This window comes from Leptinotarsa decemlineata, unplaced genomic scaffold, assembly GCF_025532065.1.
Source record: "Leptinotarsa decemlineata unplaced genomic scaffold, Ldec_3_MD MMD2_tig00026361_RagTag_RagTag, whole genome shotgun sequence".
In the NCBI taxonomy this organism is placed as follows: Eukaryota; Metazoa; Arthropoda; class Insecta; order Coleoptera; family Chrysomelidae; genus Leptinotarsa; species Leptinotarsa decemlineata.
In genome coordinates, this window is record NW_027412704.1 from 19,124 (window position 1) to 44,883 (window position 25,760).

At 34.1% G+C, this 25,760-nt stretch overlaps 1 protein-coding gene across 3 annotated transcripts; it reads right to left on the bottom strand.

Annotated features, from left to right (window-relative positions):
- Positions 1 to 237: 237 nt before the first annotated feature.
- bchs (WD repeat and FYVE domain containing 3 bchs) lies at positions 238 to 25,735 on the bottom strand. 3 transcript variants are annotated; one of them, XM_074185073.1, is made up of 37 exons: positions 25,578 to 25,735; positions 23,853 to 24,081; positions 23,498 to 23,743; positions 23,280 to 23,438; positions 22,918 to 23,110; positions 22,675 to 22,861; positions 22,363 to 22,561; positions 21,625 to 22,240; positions 21,375 to 21,544; positions 20,932 to 21,251; positions 20,643 to 20,796; positions 20,194 to 20,319; positions 19,381 to 20,116; positions 18,953 to 19,272; positions 17,965 to 18,292; positions 17,580 to 17,902; positions 16,557 to 17,116; positions 15,980 to 16,430; positions 14,661 to 15,388; positions 13,191 to 13,511; positions 12,888 to 13,133; positions 12,244 to 12,508; positions 10,344 to 10,607; positions 9,923 to 10,167; positions 9,563 to 9,818; positions 9,252 to 9,470; positions 8,915 to 9,194; positions 8,081 to 8,315; positions 7,511 to 7,746; positions 7,035 to 7,288; positions 6,683 to 6,945; positions 6,177 to 6,339; positions 5,899 to 6,073; positions 5,247 to 5,465; positions 4,624 to 4,773; positions 4,192 to 4,303; positions 238 to 3,716 (listed from the first exon to the last, which is right to left on the bottom strand). In XM_074185073.1, the coding sequence occupies exons 2-37, from the start codon at positions 24,060 to 24,062 to the stop codon at positions 3,425 to 3,427; spliced, it is 10,221 nt and encodes a 3,406-aa protein (XP_074041174.1). In that variant the 5' UTR covers positions 24,063 to 24,081; positions 25,578 to 25,735; the 3' UTR covers positions 238 to 3,424. The 3 variants fall into 3 exon arrangements, with proteins under 3 accessions (XP_074041174.1, XP_074041175.1, XP_074041176.1); XM_074185074.1 differs by lacking the exon at positions 4,192 to 4,303 and having other exon boundaries at positions 3,480 to 3,716; XM_074185075.1 differs by lacking the exons at positions 238 to 3,716; positions 4,192 to 4,303; positions 4,624 to 4,773; ... (1 more) ...; positions 5,899 to 6,073; positions 6,683 to 6,945 and having other exon boundaries at positions 6,289 to 6,339.
- Positions 25,736 to 25,760: the final 25 nt, after the last annotated feature.

Genomic DNA, 25,760 nt, shown 5'->3' on the forward strand with positions numbered 1-25,760 from the left:
AGACCTGATGTCGTAAACTATCAATGTTTGTTCTCTATTTAAAAAATGTTCCTACTCATAATTTGAAAGGTGTATATTTATAAGAGAGATTAATTTTTGGAAAAGAAAGGTTTTGGCTTTATACTTCTCCATCTTTATACAAAACCATGTGGACATGGCAGGGCAGGTTGGGCATGCCCTGCCAACGAAAATGGTACACATGCCCACAAAACGGTCCTTCAGGAAGAAATATAAATGTTCACAGGAGTCATAATTTTTTATTCATTTCAATTCAAGACATGGCATATTTACACTAGTACCTACATGCTAGGAATCTACGATATCACATACATTTATCAAATATAAGGAAATATACTTTGGAATGCACAATAATGCACATGTATATTGTCTACAGATGCCTGTGCACAACTTTTTTTCCTATATTCGGACAATGGTTGGTTATAAAAATAATATCATTAGAGGAGTCACTTTTATAATAGAGTGGGAATAATGCAAGAAATACTTTGGAAGTATTTTAGATAAAATTAACTTTTGGAAGATACCAAATTAAACGTACAGATTAAAATTATATAGGAACTGAAAATTAAAATGTTTTAAATTTTTATCTAAATCTGAATTATAGTTGTACCCTTTTATGACATATTTATAGCTGAATACTTTAATCCAATGAGTTTTATTATCAATCAGAAAACTATTTTTTTTGATAAATAGTTAATAAAATATATGACTATATAAATATATGAATAATTCATTCAAACTCTTTCTCGCATTAAACCAACTCTATCATTGCACAAGCATTCTAACTTTTTATTTTCAAACCACTCGCAGGCAACAAACGTTATTGTTCTAAAGACATATTGCTCTGTATAAATTAATACTTGAAGAGAACAAGCTAAAGTAGAGAAGAAAAATGATTTTGATCGTCAAGTTCAAGTTGGAATAATAATTCTCATCACGAATATTGGAACTCCAGTTGTTCTGAAATTCAAAATCTTATCTCAGTTTAAACTTCATTTGTATAGATATTACACATTTATATTTTCAAAGGTCCCCATGTCCTTTTTTTGAGAATCTGGTGCTCAACTTATTAGTTTTCTAATTTATTATGAAATCTTTAAAAATACATTTTTAATGTATTACATGAAATATTGATAACAACAATTTTTAGTAATCCAGTTTAGAAAATATTACACCAGACAGCATACTCAAAAATATCATTATGTGAATGGATTTTTTTGAGACAAGAAGGATTTCATGAAAATTCAAGAGAGGGCAGGTATATTCATTCTTTGCAAATATTTAATGAGTTTTTTGTTAAAATCAACAGCCAATAAATAAGAAAAATAAATAATTTTTGGTAACATGTGCTTATAGTCTAAGAGCTCACAATGAAAATAATGATATGATGCAACAAATGAAACTCTCCTTATTACTTGAAAAGCAATCATACAAATTCATTCATGGAGAATAAAGCGCCACCTAGCCAGTTCAGCTGAATACATTTCCACAGACTTCAAGTTAGGAATTGAAAATTTTCCGATGTCAGTGAAGTTGTATTTTTTAAAAATTTGTTCAATGACAAAGAAAAACTGAATTTTTTCAAAAAATATTATTTATCACCCAATGAAACCATATTTTTTTAAAACAGATATGGATTTTGACGTATTGGCCATATATTTTTGAATTCATCAATCAATGGACTACTTTTCCAAGTTTTGTATTTTGTCAAAATATCAAATCTCTTTTTTGATTGGCTTCCGGGTTTTGCCGTGGTCTCCAAACGTTTCGTGCAACTGTGGCAGTCATCTTCAGTGGCGTTGTCGTTTTCAACAGAAACTCACGTCAAAAAGAGTACTTCGACCACGCCACTGAACACTTTAATGAAATGAATAAAAACACTTTTGTCTAATTACCATTAATTAATTTCATTTATACAACCCGTTTCGAGTTCAAACCCCCCATATCAAGTATAAAACTGAAATGTGAATTTTGAAAACTCGGTTATATCGTGAGTTTTTAGGGTAGTTGAACGAACCAGGGTGCCAACTTTAAAATTCAACACTGAAGATAAGGGGTTGTTGAACTTATAAATTCAATAGTGGAGACTTACATAAATCGAGTTGCTTGTTTAGGGGTATATATTTCTGATTTTTAATTGATTTGTTAGTTTCTATGGCTTCCAACAAATTTTTTTTTTCCCTTCATTACATATGTGTAGGATTTTGAGGTAATCTTTACTTATCTTGTGTTTTGATTCTTGAAGGTGTTTATACGTTGTAGATTTTTTGTCCAAATAGACGTGTTCACGGAGCTTTACGTCAAAATTTCTACCGGTTTGGCTTGCAGAGCAGAGTTCACATTTCAGTTCTATACTTGATAATGGGGTTAACCCGAAACTGGTCGTATAAATAAAATTAACTAGTGGTAATTAGACAAAAGTGTTTTTATTCATTTCATTAAAGTGATCATGAATTACCACAAAATAAACAAGTCATCAATCACACTTATCATGCCACTGAAGATGACTGCCGCAGTTACAGTTGAAACGTTTGGAGATTACAACCAAAGAAGATCACGGCAGAACCCGGAAGCCAATCAAAACATTGACGCCAGCCGTGAAAGCCTACATTCCTATGTCAAATATCTGCTCTCTTAATAGTTGAACGAACTTGACAAGTTTTTTTGAAAAATAAAGGTTTCTACTTCGACAACTTCTAGCAGTATTCTCGTTTTTCAGCCATCCTTTGTCTTCTGATAATTTATATCAATATTTTTAAAGAAACAAAATTGCTAAAACGGTACTTAATGCTAGTCACCCAGTAAGAAGAGTTTTCATTTAAAAATGTTCACTGCATCTTATCTTTTTTATTTTCTCGTGCTAGCTTTCACTTTTTTGCAACGCAGTAATCAACTAGTTTTAAATACTTGTACACACTAGACAATCACATGATTATAAAAATTAATGATATAAAACATAAAAAGAATTGTATAATAATAAAAATTATTGATTTAAAACAGTATTTCAAACATTAATAATAAAAAACATATTTCATAAAAGTATTCAACAACAAATTCGAGAAAAAACGAAACAATTATAAATAGGTTTCCCGATACATGCTATAAAAATTTACATTGGTATCTATACAGACTCGTGTATTATAAGTAATACATGATATCATAATTATTCAAATCAATGAAAGTCTACCAATTGAAAATATATTTGATAAACCTCATTTTTTCACGATTGATATAACAATTTTACAATAATAAAAATTCCAAATTACTGTTTTGTGTAAAAATTCAGAGTCAATATTGTTTTTTATTAAAAAAAGTGTATATATGATTCACCACAAAAAATTCATTGACTTGAATAACCATGCTTTTGTTAGATGTAAATGGAGGTTCAACAGAATTTCTATGACATTCAACGTTCAGCTTTGAGAGCTGCATAACAACTTTGACAGACTCTAACTGGCTTCAGTATGCGTAAACGAGATATTTCACATTCAAACTTGCTGCACTTTGAACAGAATACCTGTCCGCAATTCCTACAATGGTGCTTTCTCTCATATATTGTGAATTTAATGCTGCATCCAGCACAGTAATCCGCCCCTTCGTCTTTCAACCAATGATCGGCAGCTCTTCCCGGGATGTCACAAACACTCCAAGAAAATACTCTACCACGAGTATCACCCACGTACACGCAACGGTGATCTCTAAAAATAAATAATAATCGAATAATTATACACAGAAACATACCCCCTACAAGACTGAAATTCAGGGGTTATGTTACCAACATAACAATTAAAATTGTGGCAGCAGGTGCAACTAATATAACACTTTCACAACTACTATAAGAAAAACCTTTAGAGGAACTGATACAAATTTTATTTTTGAAGTGATGTTGGTAATTTTATGACAAGAGCAAAAAGACCTTAGTCAAAAATCGGTTGAACACATTTCATAGAATTGTATTGGTGTCTCAAGAGTGTGCACATTATTCAGATAAATTAATTGATGCTAAAAAAATATTCTACCGAGTACCAGATTTCTCAAATATATTACCATGAAAGGCCAAACTCTTGAAACAATTGGACATTTTCATCACCTCTCAAGTGATTGTATCATCAAAAAATATCTGTCTCTGAAATTGAGAGTATGTTATACAATTAGCAAAACAGTTTTACTTACTTTGATACTGCCAAAGCTGTCACAGAAGCAGGTTCGGCATTATCTTTTCTGTCGTAAGCTGTGTGCATGGTGAGTTTACTTCTAAATACCAACTGTCTCTGCCATTTGAAACCTGAAATGTTTAAATAAAACAATACACTGCTTCTAACAAATTTTTGCTTTAGGGTACTCTCGATTGATAGATAATTTATTGATTATGAAGTAATCAATACAAAGCAGGATTATTTACGTTTAGATTTTCCTACTGATGAATTTTCCTACTGAAAATAGTTCAATATTGTCAGACTACATTAATAATTTGTTGAATTTTGGTAAATGTGAAACATATTTTCAGTAGAGTCGATTGATGTACCATCAGAATCTTTTCGATTTTGACAGAAAAATATGAAAGTGTGATCAAAAATCGAATGAGCAGAAATGAAATATCCTTACCGGGTCTAAGAGAGTTCAAGGGATTAATTGGTTTCTTTTTGGCTTCAGAAATCATAACAAAAGAATCTGTGAGGCTTGTATCTGATTTGCTAGTTCTCATTCCTGATCCATCATCCACGTCAATGCTGGCACACTCGGCGCTATTACCGCCTGAATACAAAAAAAAAATAATTAAAATTCTATTTTTATCAACCTCAAAAAACCAATTTGACATATATGGTATGTAATATCATTAACACTATGATATTTTCACATTTACTAAGTTATTGAGGCTTTCAAAAAATATAAAATTTTTATAGGTGTATGTTTGTAGGTATGTATGTTTGTACACGTTTTTCTCAGAAAGTAATAGTCAGATTATGAATATTTTTTCATGGCTATTAACTTTGTCTACGAAATGGAGCAAGTTTCACGAAAATTGGTTCGATAGTTTTCAGATATGGAATAATAAGTATATATAAGTGTGATGACTTGGTTTGATAATACAAGCTCGTTTAAAATGTCAAAAGGAAAATATCTTTAAACCTTGTTCAGATACTAGTAGAATTATGAAAAAAAAATTAAAATGGACGTTTTCAAACTGGCTTCGGCCGCGGCGAGACAATTGTTTTTCCTACTCCTACCTTCACTTTTTCTGAAACCACCATGCACCCTCGATCTTCTCCGCCTCGCAGGAGCTACAGGAGGTGCACACTCTTCGGTATCACTGCAAGTTTCTTTTTCATCTTGCTGTTCACTTCTCCATTCCTTGGTGCTGCTATCATTACTTTTTTGCCTATCCACAGAACTTTTAACATTTTCTTCAGATAAACTGCTTTCAGAACCTGATTTCATGAGACTACCTAGAATAGGAAATTTAATGGAAACTTATAATTTGGAAATTCGTGGGAAATATTCTACATGCATATCAACAGATTTCACCATAGATTACGAGCGGGGGATATTTCTTGTGAAATTGTTTCTTCTACATTAATAGATTATAAAAAGGGTGTTCCAACTAAAACTTGACCATCCTTTGAGTCAGTATTGGACGTGTGATTGAAAATTTCAAAGAAGTCAATTTTCATTTGACCGGTAAAAGTCACTCTTTTTGGTGACACTTCACTAATATATCACCACAGCCATTTAATTAGTATGTCCTACTGTTTATGTTTTTTCCAAGTTAACCCCCCTTTTTGATCCAAAATGAAGAGAAATTTAAATTCCTTCAGTTTTTTAACCATTCACTCAATTAAAAAAAATGTTATAATGAACTGATACAATAAAATTGCTCACTCATAGATCCAGTACTGGAAACGTTGATTTGCTTGACAAGTCGATGGTGTACGGGAGAAGGTTTGGTTGCAGGTTCATTACAAGGTTTTGATGATTTAGACTCTACCACAGGTTTGCAAGAAGTTGTAATGATTCTTTCTTCCTCAGGAACTTGAACATAATCTATTGACCACATCTAAAAGTAAATGTTTAATATATCAAGAACTACATTATTTGCGTAAATAATTATTTCTTGTAGCAAAGAAAACAAAATATGTAATAAGTTTACAAATTCTCACTCGAGTCACTCCATCAGTTGAACCAGTCATGATTACATTCAAGTGGTCCCATTCGTGAGTTTGTGAAAATGCCACACACAAAATTTGCTGCATTCTATCAGCTCTTCCTACGCATGTGTTTACATTTGATAATTCATCGCCATTTATACTCCAGACATGCAACCTGAAAAAAATATAAATAAATAAAAGGTAGCATTAGAGCAATATTCATTTCAGCAATGATTTTCTTATCCATATTCACACAAATAAACCATATTGTTAAAGAACACAAATGAAAAGTGAAAAAAGCAAAAAAAGTTATCATCATATTATAAATCGAAAATAAAGAAATTGGAAAAAGAAACTAAAAGAACCTGGAACAGATTAAATAGTGAATCAAATACAGAAAAGGTGAAATCATAATTCAGCACGACATTATTATGAAATGAAGCCCTGCATGAAATTAAGTAAAATTGAAATCGGCAGAGTAAACAGAAATTTTAGGTATACAGATGTATAGAACTAACCAAGTGGCAGCACAGGTTGCTATGTCTCCAGTTAAATCATTGACTGCGACTGCCGCCACTGGTCCCGCGTGACCTCTGAGCTGCCTGACAAAAACTCCTCGAGACAAGTCCCATATGATCGCCGTGCAATCTCTCGAACCAGATATGATGACGTTGTAAGCCGGACTAGCTGCGAGGCAAGTAATGGCATCAGTATGGGCATACAAATTATGTTTGATGCTCAGACTCTTCTTCCTTGATTCATATTCCCACACTGTCACAACCTGTTTTCCAAAAATTATTGTTCAAATTTAACATTTTCGTAGTCGACATAAATATTTCAGGAATAAACAAAAAAAAAACTGTCACTTACCGAACTGGTACCTGCTGTAACAATCAACTTGGGAGACGGACAAACGCAAGCTAAAATCTCCCCGTTATTTTGTATCACACTTTCAGATACAAAAACAGCTTTGTCACTTTCGTAGTTTCCTATCCTTAATGAATGGTCTGCGAAGCCCCAGGCCACATATTTGTTGAATAAAGGAGGCATCAAGACCTTATTTTGTTCGACTGCCAGGACAGTTCGATCTATATGTAGTATTTGACCTACAGGGCTCTTCACTTCTGCAACGAAAATCTGAATCAGTATGAAATATTTTTCAACATTTTGTAAAAGTTATGGAAAATGAGAAATTGAAACTTTCTGTTTTTTTTTAACCACTTTCATTTGTAACTAATGTTACTGCAGTAGTAATGGCTACATCCATCAATTTATTTTGTAAGAGGTTCGACTTATACTATCGGATATAAGTACTATAAACAAGAATAAAAACCCCCTGGTTTTACCTTTGATCGGCTGAAGGGAGGGTCTCAAAATGTCCAGGTGGTGGAAAAACAATTTTTCGGGTTGTGGTAAAGTGAAAGCCTGAACCAAAGAGCCTGTATCGATAACTGATGATCTATTACCATTTCCGACATACATTTTCTTACAAGGGTGTGGTTTCTTGAAAAGCTGCTTTGGTATCTGGCCAAAATTGTTGATGAAACCAATTGTAGCGTTTTTCTTCAGCGGATCATCAATACTGCAACAAGTGAAAATAAAGAAAATATATGTATATTTCATTTGTAGATTACCCGAGAGGTTTTATGAGGTTTGGCTAGAAAATAACAGAATTTAAAAAAAATCTTTTAAAACTTTCACTTTATCCCCTTCGATATACTCCCCTCCACTATTTAAATTTTCTGCTGTTTAAAACAGTGTTTGAATCATTTTCTTAAAGCATTTTCAGTGTATCCGTTCAGTTTCCACTGTTCGATTAGTTCCATAGTCACACCTCCTATGTTTAATTCAAATGATAATTTAACCAAACATTTGTTTCAATCAAAGTATTTTGTTCATTCATATCAATAACTTACTTGTAGATATCAACGTTTCCTTCATAAAATAAATGATGGAAAACATTAACCGCATCAACTGCAGGTTGGCCTTGCTGTTTGTAACCGAATATCAAATCTATCCAATGATGTAGATTTTGTGAAACATAGTCACATTCCAATGCCATTCTATGAACTCTAATAAACTCCCTTGGATCTTGTTTTGCCCATGGAGGTAGTACTACATCACCCAGTGTTACTCCATTTTGTTTCGCTCCTTGAAAAATGTTTGAAAATATGAAAGGATTCATTGCCAATTTTCATAAGATTTTTTGTCATATATATTTTCACACATACTCTTCATCCTTGAAGTAGTTCCTCATTCTAGTTTATTTATTTTGTTTTTTTTTCTGTAAATTCAAAAATTTTCTCTTCTGACAAGTTGAACAATGAATTTTAACATAGTAGAATCATGTAATTTATTGACCATTTTAAATATGATGTAAATTTATAGCAAGTCATATACTTTTACAACATTTAAATATTTAAAAAACTTATCGGCTAATATAAACATTGTTTGAACACACAAAAAGATATATTTAATAACGTTAAAATTAAAATATATAGTATAATTGGTATGCTACATTTTAAAATCATTATTACTTAGTTACAAATTTAACGTTCTCTTAAACTCTCAATCATAATTACTTATAGTTATTCAACAGAGATATCTCATCAATTAACTTGTGTTGTCATAGTACCTTAATGTTAATTTTGAATATTACTGAATGTTGAGAGCTTTTGTGATAATGAGGAGTTATATAAATATGACAATTTACTTTTCTTATTAGACCCATCAAGATTCGTTGAACTTACCCAAATCAAAATGGTTGGAATTGGATAAATACTCATTCAGATAAAAAAACTCTGGAATCAATTCTTTGACATCAGCCATATTGTGTTTTGAAGCTGAGAGCCAGGCTTCTTTCACTGAGTGGAACATACGATCGGCCAGATCGAAATGTCCTCCCTGTAGTCTCAAAAAATGTTGAGTAAAAGGTTCCAGCCTAACCAGGTACGAGCAAACTATCATGGCGCTAGAATAATGGGTTCCATAGTGATAAGGAGGAGTTTCACCATGAGGGTCATCCCATTCCTAGAAAGTGAGAAATGAGCTGACCAACCACACACAACGTTTTCCTGAAATATCTACCTTGAATCGTTTTTTGAACTGTTCCAACCGATCGGGACTTTGTGCTCCCATTGGTTTGGTGAAGTCTCTGAAAGTTGAGGGATCTGTCAAATCTAATTCTTCAGAGTCATAATCCGCCAAGATCCAAGGGAAGACGGGGTATTGCATTAGGTCATTGTAGGATCGTCCGGCTAAAGTATTCAGATACATGAGATACTGGAAATTTGATATTTCACCCCTCTGAAAAAATAATTCCAATGAGAGTGACCACGATAATATAAAATGATTGAATCATCAACTTTTGCCCATCCTGAAGGTCTGTTACTACTTACCACCCATCTTTGTGTAACACTCGTTTCTCCAATCAAATTACTCAATAACCCGGTAGCTTGCTCGACATTTGCAGTTCGTTTTTGACCAGCTACAGACTGTTGTGCACTGTCGGCGATCCCTGTAGCTGTAGCCATGAACCTTTGATATACTTTATTTCGAGTCTTTCGGGAAAATGCCAATAAATAATTCCTACCATCCCCAGAAAATACCTCTAATGCCATCGGTTGAAGAAGATACCTTCTCTTGTGCACTTCCCTGAAATAAAAATTCAACTGAGTCCTTGAATTAGGCTTTACAAAAACTACCAATTCAAATTAAATTCACTGAATCAATTAATGAACAGTTTGGACTTGCCTCACCTAATATCTTCGTATGAGAATCGAGAACACTGTCTCATAGCTCGGGAACTTCTCGGCGAACCAGGGTTCGGTAAGATGGGTTCATACTCATTGGTGTTGAGAGGTACGCTGTCGATGTCACGAATTTCTCGATTTTTCAACAGGGTGAATCCATCTACTACATAGCAATGTTCTTGACCAAATAGTAATAATCCTTCAGTTGTGTCTAACCCTTGTATTCTCGCGCATCTGAACATGTATGTTATCTTGAAAAAAAAAAAATTATGTTTGTAATTAAACTATCAAACAGTAGACAACAAACTGTGATGTATGGTATCAGTGCACTCTATACAATTTCAATGGCTTTAATAACCCCTAACATTTGTCATTACATGTTATAACATGTCATGTTATTATGTCAAAATAGATGAACTTTCTTTACCTTTTCATTTTCCTCAAGCAGTCTCAGCAATGTCTGATTGTCGGGCTGTGGAGAGGGTTCTTCCTCCAAATCAATATCCTCTTGCTGATCCTCGGGATCAGATCTTAATCTGGCAAGTTGAGGTAGTGCTGGAGTGTACGGGACTGGAGACGGTTCTTCGATTACACTATCAGATCTCTCCGTTTCCATCATTCCACTGACACCGATATGTTTCCTGAGTTGGATTGCATTGAAATATTCTTTGCTGTGGTAGCTTGTGGCCACCTATAAATTCCAAAATACGGTTTTAGTTTCTTGCCAATTCTCAATAAGTGCACATTCACTTCATGTAAAATTTATAGTTTTCATCTGGAACACTTCTTTTCAAAGATACACAATAGTTTGATTTCGATTTAAAAAAATTTTATGGCACAAATCACTTGGTATTTGTTTGATTATTATCAAGAATTTTCATAGTTGAAAGATTTTCTATTCCTCCACCATTAACAAAAAAATTTAGGCTACCCAAAGAAAATAAAAATAGTTCAAAAAACTAAAAAACACGCTTTTAAAGAACATCGAACTAAAAAGTTGAAAATATTTTTTTAAAACTAAACTTAAAACAATAACGAACGAAAAATACTAGTATTATTGTGAAAAAAGTGACGGGTGCTTGATGTACAAAAAATATGTCACAAAGCGCCCACGATTTTTTCACAATAATACTAGTATTTTTCGTTCGTTATTGTTTTAAGCTTATTTAAAATAAAATATTTTTATGTTCTTTAAAAGCGTGTTTTTTAGTTTTTAAACTATATATTTTTCATTTTTTAGCTTCGTATGCTATAAAAGCGTGTTTTTTAGTCTTTTTAAACTATATTTATTTTATCTAAACTTTAGGATCAATCAGCCATATATTGTTTAGAAAAATGACCATTAATATTTTCGGTTACGTACAGCGCCATCTGCTCGCGAATAGATCTAGCATTAATATCGTTAATTCTGTCAAATAGAGATCCCGAGCTTGAGAGATACAAGCAAACTGACAAACAAACAAACATACATATATACAGGTGCAATAAAAACTCATTATAAAGATATTCAGATCATAAATAGAAGTTTCTTTTAGATACAGAGTGGAAGAAAAAAAATTTCCAGAACAACTACTTTCATATTAACATTGAATTGCATGAAAATCATTTTTTCCCATTCAGTTTGTACTACAAACATTTCGCATGGAATTGAAAAAGATATCACTCATAGAAATGCTTCACAATTTGATCATCAACACCGTTTTGGATAACAATCCAAGGTAAAGCACTCATATCGTTAGTTGATTCATTTAAATTGAAAAGGAGGGAAAAAATTTTTATTTATAATAAATTCATTCAATTCTAGCCTTAGGAATTCCATTCATTCAATTCAATTCAATGAGGTGATAAGTGCCTTGTCCCAAAACTCCGAAGTACACCATTGAGGATGATAGTGTTCCAGTCAAGTGACATTATATATCAATAATCTTCAATATGTTACATTGTGTAGCATTTCAATGGATGATATCTGTTTAAATTCCATGACGAATGTTTGTAGTACAAAGTGAATGGGAAAAACGGATTTTCGTGCAATTCAATGTTCATATGGAAGTACTTGTTGCGAAAATACTTTTTCCTTTCGTTTAAATCAATGTTCATGTGAAAGAAGATGTTTTAAAAGAGTTTTTTTACAATTTGTATCTGAAACAAACTTGTGTGTATGACCTAAATATCTCTATAAAAAGTTTTTATTGTTAGTCATTTTCTTTCTTCCTACCTTACAAAGTTTTTCTCATTTTTTTGTTTAATGATGGAGAAGTAGAAAGCAAAATAGCTTCTCTTCTGAAAAGATTTTGTTTTCAATTTTCTAGTTACTCTTACAGTTTTACCTTGTACTTTAAGAGGCCTCTCTCCTCAGATCGAAATGGATAATGTAAATAAAACAAATCATTTTTCATTGTTTTTTTCCTCATTCTATGCGGCCCTTCGGTCATGTCCAGCATCCACTTGTCTAGATAGCAAGGCTCTGGTGAACCCCAGAGACCTCTTTCACGAGTCAAATCATTCTCCGTTTGTAGCCATTCTTGGTGAACATAACGCTGTGTATGTTGGGTAGTATTTTGATGCTGTTGCCTTCTCATTTCCACTAAATCTCTGAAAGGAAGTTGACAATATTTCAACTAACTAAATGTGTGAATCCGAAAAATGTTTCCTACATCTTGTTTCAATTTAGGATACCTTCAGAGTATTTCAATAATATATGTCTCAACACAATTTATTGCCAATATAAACGCCAAGGTATTTTATTTATATTATATTAGATCTAATGTGATATTTTGCTGGTTTTTTTTAATGAGAATGAGAATAAAATATTCAATATCAGTGCTTGAAATTTTTACAACATAAATGGTTACAACATTTGAGATGAGGATTAGAAATCATTTGGAACATTAACAGAATTCCAGTCCTCCTCAGTTCATATAGCCAGTGAAAGAATATATGTTATGATAAATTCATGTTCACAATAACTTACTTCAACAACGTCACACGACTCGTCATCCAAGCGAATGCATGTTTTTTTTCCATTCTTACTCTGATCCTCAAAGTATCATCTTTTCTAACCTTGGTTCTACTAGCTAGTCTTGTCAGTCCACCCGTAACTTTATGAATTTTGGACTGGATTTGATTGTGCAGCTCAAACGGAATTCTGTAAGCCGCTTTTCTCTCGCATTCTACATAATTTAACCACAATTTTGAGGCGGCTTCTAGGACTTGTTCCCTATAAAGATAAAATAAAAGTATTACAACTTTAGTGCTGGTTTCATCAACAAATTACCTCACTACCACCAGATCCGGTGCTTTACAATTGGGATGAGGTTGAGGTAGAGTAACTTTAAATGCTTCTTCGATGGCCGGCTTTTTGCAAATGTACAGTTCCTCCCACACTCTTAGTGCGGCACCTGCCATTAGATTTCTGCCCTGATGCGAGTTCAACTGTTCATCCCTCGATTCCAAATCACTACTGGGGTTCACGTGCCAAGTAGTTCGCATGTTGGAATCCAACATGATTTTTATGTCGGCTGTCAATTGGAGAAGGCAGTAAGTGAGACATCCAATAAAGTCTGACTCGTGATTCCCAGCTCCAAATACAATTAACCTGAAATCATCAAATGACGTTCACATATTGTGTCCTCGAATATAATCATGATATTAATTTATTTGTGATGAAATACATATTGTGACATATACTTATATGAAAAAACACAAAGCCAAAGAGCTGTTGATGGTATAAAAATATTGACATGACTAAAAACCAAAAAAATCAAGAGGCAAAGAGGCCAGATTATAACATAAGTAAGGTAAAAATATAACCAAAAAATATTGCACAAAGCGTCCACGCTTTTTTCACAATAATACTCGTATTTTTCGATCGTTATTGTTTTAAACTTATTTAAAAAATAACAATTTTTAACTTTTTAGTTCGATGTTCTTTGAAAACGTTTTTTTTTAGTTTTTTAAACTAGATTTATTTTTTACTTTTAAGTTTCATATACTATAAAAGCGTGTTTTTTAGTTTTTACTGCTATATTATTATTTGGATTTTCTTTTGAATAACCTATTAAGGTTACGTACAGCGCCATCTGCCCTCGAATAGATCAAGAAATATCAAGTAGGTTACGTACAGCGCCATCTGCCCGCGAATAGATCAAGAAATATTGAGTAGGTTACGTACAGAGCCATCTGCCCGCAATAGATCAAGCAATAATGCCGATGATTCTGCTTGAGAGTTACAAACATACATACAAACAAGCATATATACAGGTGAAGCTAATATAAAGCATGTAAAAAAAGGAAATAAAGCATGTAAAAAAAGGAAATAAATCAATAATATTACATAATGTTGATAGTATTGAAGGCAAGTGTAATTTAAGTGGAGGTAAGTTGCAAACAAACTTTCTCAATTTTCTTCAAAACTATTTGGACTGGCAATTACTCAGCTGTAGTGGAATATTAATTTATAAATTTTCAATCTCATATAATTGAACGTTTTTTTTGTCAAACAATTTTAATCATTAACGGTGGTTTGTATTTCGTTGACTTGCATCTTGCATTTAAGATATAGTTCATTTTTTCTAGATTTCTGATTACATATTAAGAGTTCCGATGCCACTCCATCAAATGCTACTGGTAATTTATTTTTCAGTGATTCTGTTATGTTCATCAGCTCTAGGGAAACAGTGAGAAAACAGAACATATAAGCTGGGGTTTGCTTATGACATGGCATTATTTCAATTAAATTACTAACCTGTTTGTTGTAAGTTTGTGAAGTGCCTCCAAAACCGACATCTGGTCCGCTATACTATCAGTAGGCCTCGAAAGTAAAAACAAAATACTTCTATTCAAGCAGTGGTATAAACTTTCCGAAGATAAGTTTCCCTTTCTCCTTTTAGCCTGCCCGATCAATTTGACGATGAAGTCAAATACTTCATGAGGATCTTTGGAGAGTAACCCTTGCCAAAGCTTATCTACGATTCTTGCAGTCAAATAGAAAACGTTTGGAGCCACGTACTGGATGTGGGCATTCGGCAAGGGTACAATAGGAATAGCTGCCTGATCTCCAACTAACATATCAGCCGCGAGTAGATGGTTCATGAGACTAACTAGCACCTCAGTCTGGTAGCATATCTGTTGGGAGTTAGGAGAGTTTTCTGGAAAAGCGTCCAACACTAAATCTATCACTGGCAAACTTTTACCAGTGACAGGCAAGCTGAGAGAATCCACAACTATCACCCTTATGAAGTCTATGATGAACTGTTGAACAGGGTGAGTCGTGAGAGGCAAATCTTCAGGGGGTGAAGTAACTATCAACACAGTCTCTGCTTCTTCACCGGCAGGTGTGGATGCACCACTACTCTCGGTACTATCGCCACCACTAGTCAAGGGAAATAAGACTCCAGCCAAAGCTCCGAGTACTTCCGGTGACATGAAAATTGGCATAAATTCTGGCATATTGTGGTACAGTTGGAATAAAACCTAAAAAATGCTCGATGTCAATGGATAGTTTCAAAATTTCTATCAGGACAAATAGTACAGCAGTGTTTTTATTTATCAAAATTTCATTCATACCTTGTAGTTTCATTTATTATAAAGAAATGTACATCAAAGCTGATCTTGATGTAACATCAGTATAATTCAATATATGATGCAAACACACATAGGCGTATATACTGTGCGTATAGTAAAGAGGTGCTGACCAGTTAGGAAATGAAAATTGAACTTTTTTTGGGAGAAGCAGTGAGCGAGAAATGTGTACTCGTTTCCTATATTTCGACAATGGATATTTTCATTTTCAAGAGAGAAGCTACAATGATATTATTATGATTAGAATACTGTATTTTAGGAATATCAAGTTGTCACAGTGTTTTGAGATTGGTTCGCAAAAGGTGTTGTAGCTTCTCCCTTGAACATGACGATATCCATTATGGAAATATAGTGTCATAAAAGTACACATTTTCCGCTTGCTGCTTCTCCCAACTTTTATATATAAAAGTCCTTGAAGAAGTATTAAAAATTAACATTACCATTCATTATTATCAACCAGTTGATAACCTGGAGAGTACTGACCTGAACAATTGAAATTGGGTGACTTTGAAGCCATTCTGGCAAGGACCCTTCATCAGCATGTACAATGGCCCTAGTCATTCCTAAAAGAACAACGACAGCTTCCGGGCATAAATTTATTCTAGGCATTACGCTGTTGATCGTTTGATTGTTTATGGAACCGCCCCATAAAAAAGCCCAAACAGAGTCCAAGTCGAACTTTGTGTCGGCAGGTAATACTTTTGCTGGTTGACCCATCATCAATGCCGTTAATAAGAAATATATCTCCGAAATTTCCAAATGATGGGGCAACATCCAATTAAGATACTGGAATCCTAGCACGTGTAGGGTGTCTAATTTTGTGTCGTTGAACTGATTACTGTTCAGCGTACATCCCAAAACTACAGCCATTTTGTTATGAGACACCTGTTCAGTATGACGAAGCCATCCGCCGTTGCTGCTACCTTCTCGAAAACTAAAACAAACGAGTTGCATAAGTATCAAACAAATATACGATTGTCATTTACACCAACATCAAATAAATGAAGTTGGAAAAAATATACTCATTTTTACGTTTAATGTGAAAACATAAAATATTTACCGAATCATCAAGGAAGGGCTGGAACATATCACAACCAGAATCCTAAGAGCCCAAATCACTGTTGTCGAATGTAAATTTGACTGCATGAAAAGCAGTATCCAATCAAATCCCAATGTTCTTGCAATCTCCTCTCCAATATGATTTCTACTTGAAAAAATCATAGAGTGTAGTAAACCGAGGCACCGATTCCTCAATAATATACTTTCTCCTTCTTCATCTTTTTCCATATCACCTTCGCCGAAATGTCGATTCTTTTCATTATCAAGGGGACATGAAGGTAAAGTGGATGAAATGAATTGACCAAAAAGTAAAAGATCGTTTTGTCTAGGTTGACCTCCCAATAAAATTCCTAGTAAAGAGAATAACACTTGTCTTGTAGATGGATGTTTGACATCGGGGCATATGTGCAGTAGTCTTTCTACCAGTTGCAAATCTCTCATGACCCAGGCATTGTTGCGTTTTTCATTAGATTCCGTAGCTAGCTCGTGAAGGTGTTCCAAATGGGAACGAAGTAACTCTCCTGGCGCCTCATGCCACACTTCTAAATCACATAAAAGATCCTGAAAAAATAAGAATTTGTGTCTTTCGTAATATGAAAATTATATACCAAATTCATCGCATAATTGAAAATACAATACATATCTAAATTTAATGTTTGCAAGCCAGAAAAAACAAAAATGTTATCTATGGAATCGACAGAAGACTCAATTCTCGAACATCAAAGATAAATGAGGGTCACCAAGGCAGTCAGTTGCCAAGCATCAACATCGATCTCCAAAAGAAATTCATCCTCTGTCTTTAACTGCGGGGCAAACACATCTACAACCTTATTTGCTGATGATGACATCACGAAACTATAAGTTTGTGATTATAGGAATAAGTGAATCTCTTGCATCTAATATCACAACACAAACATGAATTTGAAACAGAAAACATTTTCTAACTCTGGATCAAAATTTAATCAAGTGACAAAATTAGGAAAAATTCTTGATGATACTAGTTGTCTCTGTAAAGACATCTTACCTGAAATGCAGTTCGATTTGGTATAGCCGAAGACTCTCTTCCACTGTCTACAGTGCCAACAAGACTGAAGGCCAAATGGAGAATGTGAGAATTTAATAGAGACCTCTTTCTTCTCAGTAACATCGCAAGAGTTTGGTAACCCCTTTTACGGTCCATTTCAGCTTGTGCAACTTTATTACTACGGACTACGCAGACCAGAGCTTTTACACCTGCATACAGACTTTCTACATCTTGGGCCATTGCAATGAGTCCCAAGAGAACAGAGCATCCTCCTACAGTATCGATTGTAGTTGCAACCGGTCTCGGACAAAATACTCGCACACCTGAATCAAACAAAATAATTTTACAGGTTACAAGATACGAATTTGTTACAAGATTATCTCACCTAAATATCCAATGATAACTCCTCCCAGTGTTCTTGCAGTTCCCGCCAAATGACCAGCAGAATTGTGCAATATTCTAATGGGAGTAGCACTCTCGTGGCTGGACATTCCAAGCTGTTTCGCAATAGACTTGTTGTCTGTTCTACTGTAAACTTTTCTGATTTTGTTCAAAGTTAACTGAGATACTGCTTTCGCATTCAGGCCGAACACAACTTTCTCTTCCGTTACTAACTGAATCACTTCGGGGCTATTCAATTTGGGTGCCAAGAAGGAGCCCATGTAATGTGGGCCCAGCTGATACATATTTGTTACTGTAGTAGGAGGTAAAACCTAAAAATAATTGACACAGTTCTTTTATTTTTGATTTTACTGTAAGGACTTCACTAATACTTGAATCATACGTTCCTTAAAATATTTGCAGAATAAATTAATTAAATGTGCATTTAAATTACCATTCCATTATCCTACCTCCAATTTACATCTAAAGATTAACATTCTCAGCAACTCCTTTTTGTATACATTGAAAATAACTATATTAATTCATTCTGTCATCAATAAAAATAAACATTCATCTCTGAAATTTCATTCCACTGAAACCATCCATAAATCAAAGTATCATTCCCAGTACAATTAATACAAATTACGAAAAAAAGAAGGTATAATGAGTTATTGTTTATAATGAACTACAAATTACTTTGAAACGATGTTTCTGACAAACAAAAAAAACATCTGATTGGCTCATTATCATTTGTTTTCTTGTATCATATATGTTTTATGTATAGAGATGTTTAGTCTCTGTTATAAATATTTATGTTGAATGCTCAATAGATATTGATTTTCTGATTTCATAAATTTTAATTGAATTCAAATTTAACATATTATTTAGAAACATCATTTATGAAATAAAAAAAGTTTAGAACATGAAAAAGCTTTGATGGCAGCAACTGATTTCAAAATTTGAAATGACTCTTGAACAAAAGATTTTCTTACCTCTTCAAATAGATGGCACGGACCTTGTTTCCAACACAATCGTGAGTATCTTCTCCAAGCCGGTGGTGTACCTATATATCCATATACGGAAGATGCCACATTCAAGTTGGCAGAGGCACCACCTGGATTTTGCGATATGTAGTGCATTTTCTGGGAATGAATTTGTTGTCCGTCCAGGTACAGAGAGAACGATGAGTTTTTCAATACTGCCCTATTCAAGACAACAACAACATGATGCCATTGACCTTCTTGAAGAATATCGGGACACCAAACTCTAGCACCATTCTCACCAGAACCGTCTGGCTCCCACTCTCCAACATCTAAAATGGAGCGAATATTAAATATTCAAGTTTTGCTCGAGTATTGATACTTCTCAAACGAATGGATAACGAAAATTAAAAAAGAAAATTAAAATAATCGAAACTCACGATTTGGAATTAGGGTTTCTTGAGTGGAAACAATTATAGCTTTGTCTCTAGCAGATAATACAATCGACAAACAGACTAAATGGTCCTCTCGGGTCCCGTTGAAGTTCCTCACTAAAGTAAGTAGGCGCACGCAATGGGGATCTGATCTAGGATCGGAAAATTTGTCAACACAAATCCACGAGGAATAGCTGAGACCTGTTTGGGGAGGAAACATCCGATCTCCTGCGCCAATCCCTCCCAAGACGCTGCTATCCACCGCAGACACCACGCTAGGCGTGGAAGGTGACTGAGGTGCAATGCTTGGCAAATACAAGCATCCAAAGCCCTCTGCCGACATATCGAATTCTACGAATGGTGGCAGAGTGTACGATGATTGCGCTCGAAAGTCTTTCGGGGTCGTCATGGAGACCAGAGTCTTTATCCTAGTCAAAGGCACTGGGTGCCCTCCAGGTTTCTTGGATCCCAAGGGAAGGCAACAAAGTGGATTCCCTAACCTCAGGAATTGTCTCAAATCCTTGGGTTCTATGGCTTGAGCAGCCAATCTTTCCAACATGTACTGTAAAGAACCGTGTAGAGCATGATTTTCGTTTTGGAGAGGTTCTGATCCTATCGTGAGGATTTGCCCTGCGAATCCTTTGTCACACATTACTTGCTGGTTTCTCTCACTTCTAACGAGAGATTTTATTATTTCAGATATAAAAAGTTGCAGACCAGAGTACATCTCGAAATAATCGTCCTGAAAAACGTGCATCTTCAGTTTTGATTACCAGTATCAATAAATATTGATCGAGATTTAAACCTTCACATACTCACCTTAATACAAGGCAGAAGTTGAAGCATACATACTACAACCCCAGGATGAACTATGATGGGATCTGGTGTTGGTGGATTCAAGTTGAGAGAATTTACATTTGACCTTTTTCCATTAATATTTTCACCCTGAAAGAAAAATTCACAGGATTTGAACTTTGCCATTTTTTCCATATGAACCTACTCTATAACACTATATGTACTATTGAGTATCACGATTAAAAACAAAGGCAATATTATTATTATTAACATTCTTCATTTATTCAAATTGCCATTATTTATGTCATATGCTAAGGCATTGTAACAATGCCTAACTTGTCATAAATTTACAATAAATTTAAAATGATTACAATAAATTACTCTACACAGTGTAATCAAGTAAAAAAATTAAGAAACCTCTTTGTCCCAATTCCTGGCAACTTTATTATTTCCAACATTACAAAATATCTTACCTGTAGGCTCGACTCTCTAGACAAAGGTGGCGATTTAGCAGAAAACATGCTTTGATTTACATTTACTTTATCGAACAGATCCAAGGCTAGATCATATAAAAGTCTATAAATCAATGTGGTATATGCTAATGGAGGGTGTAACTCCTCAGGAATTCTGAAAATCAAAATGAAATATGTATGATTGGAAAAAATGTAAATCTGTCAGTAGAAACATTCGAGTTTGAATTTTCAAACTGAAATGATTTCCAGCTTTGGGACATTTGATGAATTTGTTACAACATATACTTACACTGGATTTGTGACAGAACCAAAAAATAAATCACTATATATCTCTTGGAGGTTATTTGAAGGTATTTCAAAATCAAGTTCACTGATTACGGATTTCTTTTCTGATGTGAAACATCCCAATAACCTCAACGTGTCACAAAGGGTTGTTTTGCATATTTCGTGGTAAAAAAATTTTGCATTGGCAGGTTCAAAACGAAGGGCCGTGCATATCGTTTGGAATACCAAACTCAACAGATGAAAAACTTCGGGATTGGTTTCTCTCTGGCCCAGCCTTCCTTCCAGAGCCACCAAAACGCTAGTAACATACACAAATCCATTGACCTACAAATGGATGAAACTGAAAGTGATGTTGAAATAATTCCAACTGAATAGTTCAAGAGATCCGCCACTTTTCGAATATTTCACTTTAATTTTGTGGGGAATAACTTTACTTGCAATACATACCTTTCTGAATACTGTTCTGGTTCTATGGGATTCTTTCAAACAAATTTTTAAGGCTTCCAAAATATCTATTTTCAGTTCAAGTTGTGTCCTTGAAATAGAATGGAGAGTATTTAATAGTTGGGTCATATCATCATCACCTCCTGTAGTTAATATCAACTCCTTGATGATACCTGTATATGAAATATATTTTATTTCCTTTTTACTTTAGACCATAGGTTACAAATTGAGAATCTGAAATATAAAAACTCACCTAAAGTGGCGTACCGACAGTCTGGATATTGAACGAGTTTGTGGACACATTTGGCTCCTCCACAATCTCTTAGTACTGAGGCATTCGGACTATTGCTCGTTAATAAAATGGTCAATGCTTCAACGATCAGCGCTCCAAGTTTTTCTTGGCCAACGTTTGCCTTCTGATCTTTTTCACTGCCCTCAGCCAATTTCTTGTCCTCCAACATAGTCGCATATCGACACAAACATGTAACGAAAACTTCCAACATTCCAACTTCTCGGTATACATCTTTGAATATGGCATTATGTCTGAGAACATTCAGCAAAGTCTGCATACAGAGTATGCTACAGTCGACGTAATTCAAACTGTGACTTTTCAGGAAAATGGACATTGATATCAATTCTTTGCAAGGAACAAAGTTCAAGTGATACACCAAGAATTCTATCAGGCTGAATAACTTATTCTGAATTTCTGCTGGCTTGTACTGGATTTTTTCGGTGAATTGGCTGAGAGTATTTTGGTTTTCTAGTATGAAATAATTGGCATTGTCAGAATGATAAATACTAGATATTGCGTCTAATATCGTAGAGCATAACAGAGAAGAATTTGACTTGAGAAATGTAGTTTGCAGCACCTGAGAAACAAAATGTTATTGAAAATATTTGTATTAGTTTTCGAAACTGGTTTCAATAATTGTCAAATTTTTTCCAATTTTAGAAAAGAGAATTGAATATAATATAGTAGTATAAAACTCACGTGAAAAGCCTGGATATTTCTGACACTAGCTCCTCGACCTGAAGGCTGAGGTAAAATGAATCCTTGCATCTGGAACAAGGATCCAGTTGAAGCTTGTGACGGTTTCAATTCTATGTACCCGCACATACATAATGAAGTCACCATTAAAACTAAATTTCTGATAGATTCCTGAGCCTCGCCAGAATTATCATTTTCCAACCTGTAAAGAAATTTGTTCGATTAAAAATGTCTAGAGAAAATAGTAAATAACCTTTATTGAATACTTAAATCTGTATTAATCAAGTGTAAAGGATTTAAAATTCAAAAACTCACTTCAACAAGAATTCTGACAAAAAGGGATAACCTTGGGCCTGTCTGAAATCATCCAATAATGTAGACGAAACTTCACTGGAATCCTTTAGAAAACAAAATATCGTTACAAACATCTCGACCAAATCTAAAGGGGCTAAATCAGGTATTTTCTTCATGTTTTCTATGCACAAGGACACACAGGACTTTGCTGAAATAAAATATCATATGAAATGTTTCTTATTTACAATTCCTCTCTTGACTTACAGTGAATATAACCAACTACAAGAGGAGTGAGACCGTGTCTCGAGAGGGTCATCAAAACTTCTGCTGCACTCTTTCTCCACAAGACATTGTAAGTCGGGCAACATGAAGTAATTGCAGAAAATAATAATGTTAAATCATCTTTACGAGCCAATTCTTCAGAAGGAATTCTGTGGCTGCAAAGTCTTACTAAAAGCTGTAACACAAATGGAGTATTTTTGTAAAACTAAAAAGATACACCAATTCCAATGAATGTAACAAAATTTGAAAAACACTGTTCTTGAAGAAATACAAATTACACAAAACAGATGACTTTCAAGAAGTTATAAAAACTAAGCACACTTTGAACTGAAAGAAAACATTACCTGTACAAATATCTTTTGTAACAATATTCTTCTTTCTCTAGGGGTGAAATCACTGTTAGAATCTTTGGTATTGGCTTCTTTTTCGGAAAGCTCTGGAAGGTCGAAGAATAGATACAAACATTTCACCAGTGTTGATGGAACTGAAACTTCAGACATAACCTGAAATAGTGGCGTTATTAATTTTTTATTATGGAATACAGTTTTGGATTATTTCAAACCTGTACTAATGTATAATCCCCAGCAGCAAGAAGATTCAGAGTTGAAAGTAACATCCATCCGTTGCTAGACTCCTCTGAATTTTCAATTTCCAAAAATTTTGCTATGGCGCAACTAGCAGTTTCTGTACTTTGATTAGAGGCTCTTTTCCGAATCTCAGATACCATTAAAGTCGATACTTGATGACAAAAAGCTAATATATCCCAAAATTTCTCATTCATATCACAGGAGGGACTCGAGCCAAATACCTACAAAAGATGAAGAAAGGCTTCTGAATTAAAAAAAAATCAATACAAAACCATTTGTGATAAAGTTGTCCATTAACATAATTAGTATTTCAATAATGCCTGAACTGACCTTACAAAACAATGGTAGCATATTATATAACTTATCGTCTCTTTCTTGGTCTGTCAAGGGATGAGACGGGTGGGAGTATTCCAAGAAGAGTTTTTTCAAGTGCATCAATCCCAGTTGAGTGTGTGCCGAAGATGGTGAGTCCGACAGGTCAGATGAGGAGGCCAGGGATGTATTCACAACCCCGCTCCTCAACTTCCTCATGATGTTCATGTCGAAGGCCTAGAGCCTCCTATAAAATATCAGCACTAGTATAAAAAGAGACAAGATCTCCATCATGAAGAGAGTTGTTCTTGTAGAATAATTGAAATTGTGTTACTTCATTCAATAAACAAATATATTTACAATAGAGCTTGAAACACAATTTCAAATTGGAAAAAAGTTTTTGGGGAGTTATATAAATGAACTATATCCAATTCGTTTTGGAAATGTTTTCGTGAAAGAAAAAAAATCATCTTATAGACAAAGTAGAAATTATAATCACCCTCGGTGTTGTCATAAAAATATACATTTACATTAGAAAATAATTAGAATATAAATTTGAAAGCATGACCACAGAGATAACTAACAAATGAAAATTGTCATAGTGAAACTTTACTAAGCTACGGCACGATTAAAAAGCTGTTCTTGATTATTCAGTGGCAATTTCATTGTGCATCAACATGTCGCTAGACATCGAAGTATTTGCAGTTAAATTTCATCCTGCATTGTATGACACAAAAATAAAAAGAATATGCAGATAAAAAATCTTTGAAAGTTTCTCAAAACTCTTCCCGCTCATGTGGAAATGAATAAAAAATCTGATTGGGATATTTGTCAAACTGTCAATCAATTTTTGAAATTGGCCTTCTATAAACCTTGTGCCAAGCTTTCACAGCTGGAGTTATGATTGCAGAGAAGAAAATTCCGAGCAGGTCAATGTGTTACATTTGTGACCGCTTTACATTTCGCAATTCTTTAAGGTATTGCGGCAATTTTCATTGCAAGCATGTACCTTAAGGGTTCTTCGATCAGCTGTTGCAATTATAATTGCAGTGGCAGAAGAAAAAGAGTCCAGACATAAATTTAATGCTGCAATTCTTCTTGCAAGTGAAATTATAGTTATAAATATGGTTTGCCTTCCGTTTTGCCAATCCGAATTAATGTTACTAATTAGTCGTATAACCTAAAATGTTTTTGATACCAGTCATTCAGTCCCACTTATTAATACAAATTAGTGAACTTTTTTTTTCAACCTTACCTAGAATAAATTGTACACCAAATCTTATAAATATCATATTCGAAAATATGATATCTTTCAAGACCCAAAAAAAGATGAATCTGATATTAATTATTACATATTCTCAGGCTTTAGGAAACTGTTGAAAACATTTTTCCCTCACCAGGACAAAAATGCTTGACGGGCGATTTGCAACCAATGTGAGTGTTTTCGACAGATTCATTTCACGCCAGAGGTTCCAAATTATACTTATCAATATTTTTTAGGACAACAAGGTTCAGAGTTTTCATAAACACCCTGTACTGTGAGCGGATATACAGTTTAAATCCAGGTTTTAAATAATATCAATTGCGTACATCCTCAAATATTAATTTTTAAAAATGCTAACTTTCAACTAGGCTAGGGAGTACAGGCATGAGACGGAAAGGCAAGAATCGATTTCTCAATGTGAAGATTATTGGGCCGCAGAGTGAAGACCTTTGAACTTGATATAAAATTTTAAATCTCACCTGAGAAACAAATAATTAATATTTACTTTCATTTCTCAATTTTAATACTGATTTATTGTAATAAAACAGCTGACACCGCCTATTTCCCTATAATAACATAAACATATAATACTGTGTTTAAAAGATTACAGCCACTGACAGCTGACAGCACTGACATGGGAAACGAAACGTCACTAATGTCAC

What these genes read in the sequence shown, in the direction of transcription:
- bchs (XM_074185073.1), bottom strand. Translation starts at nt 24,062, where the DNA reads ATGAACATCATGAGGAAGTTGAGGAGCGGGGTTGTGAATACATCCCTG. An exon ending in TGTAGTTGGTTATATTCACT is followed by an intron (nt 22,862 to 22,917) that starts GTAAGTCAAGAG and finishes ATTTTATTTCAG; the next exon opens with CAAAGTCCTGTGTGTCCTTG. An exon ending in TTCCAACCATTTTGATTTGG is followed by an intron (nt 8,316 to 8,914) that starts GTAAGTTCAACG and finishes ACATTTTTCAAG; the next exon opens with GAGCGAAACAAAATGGAGTA.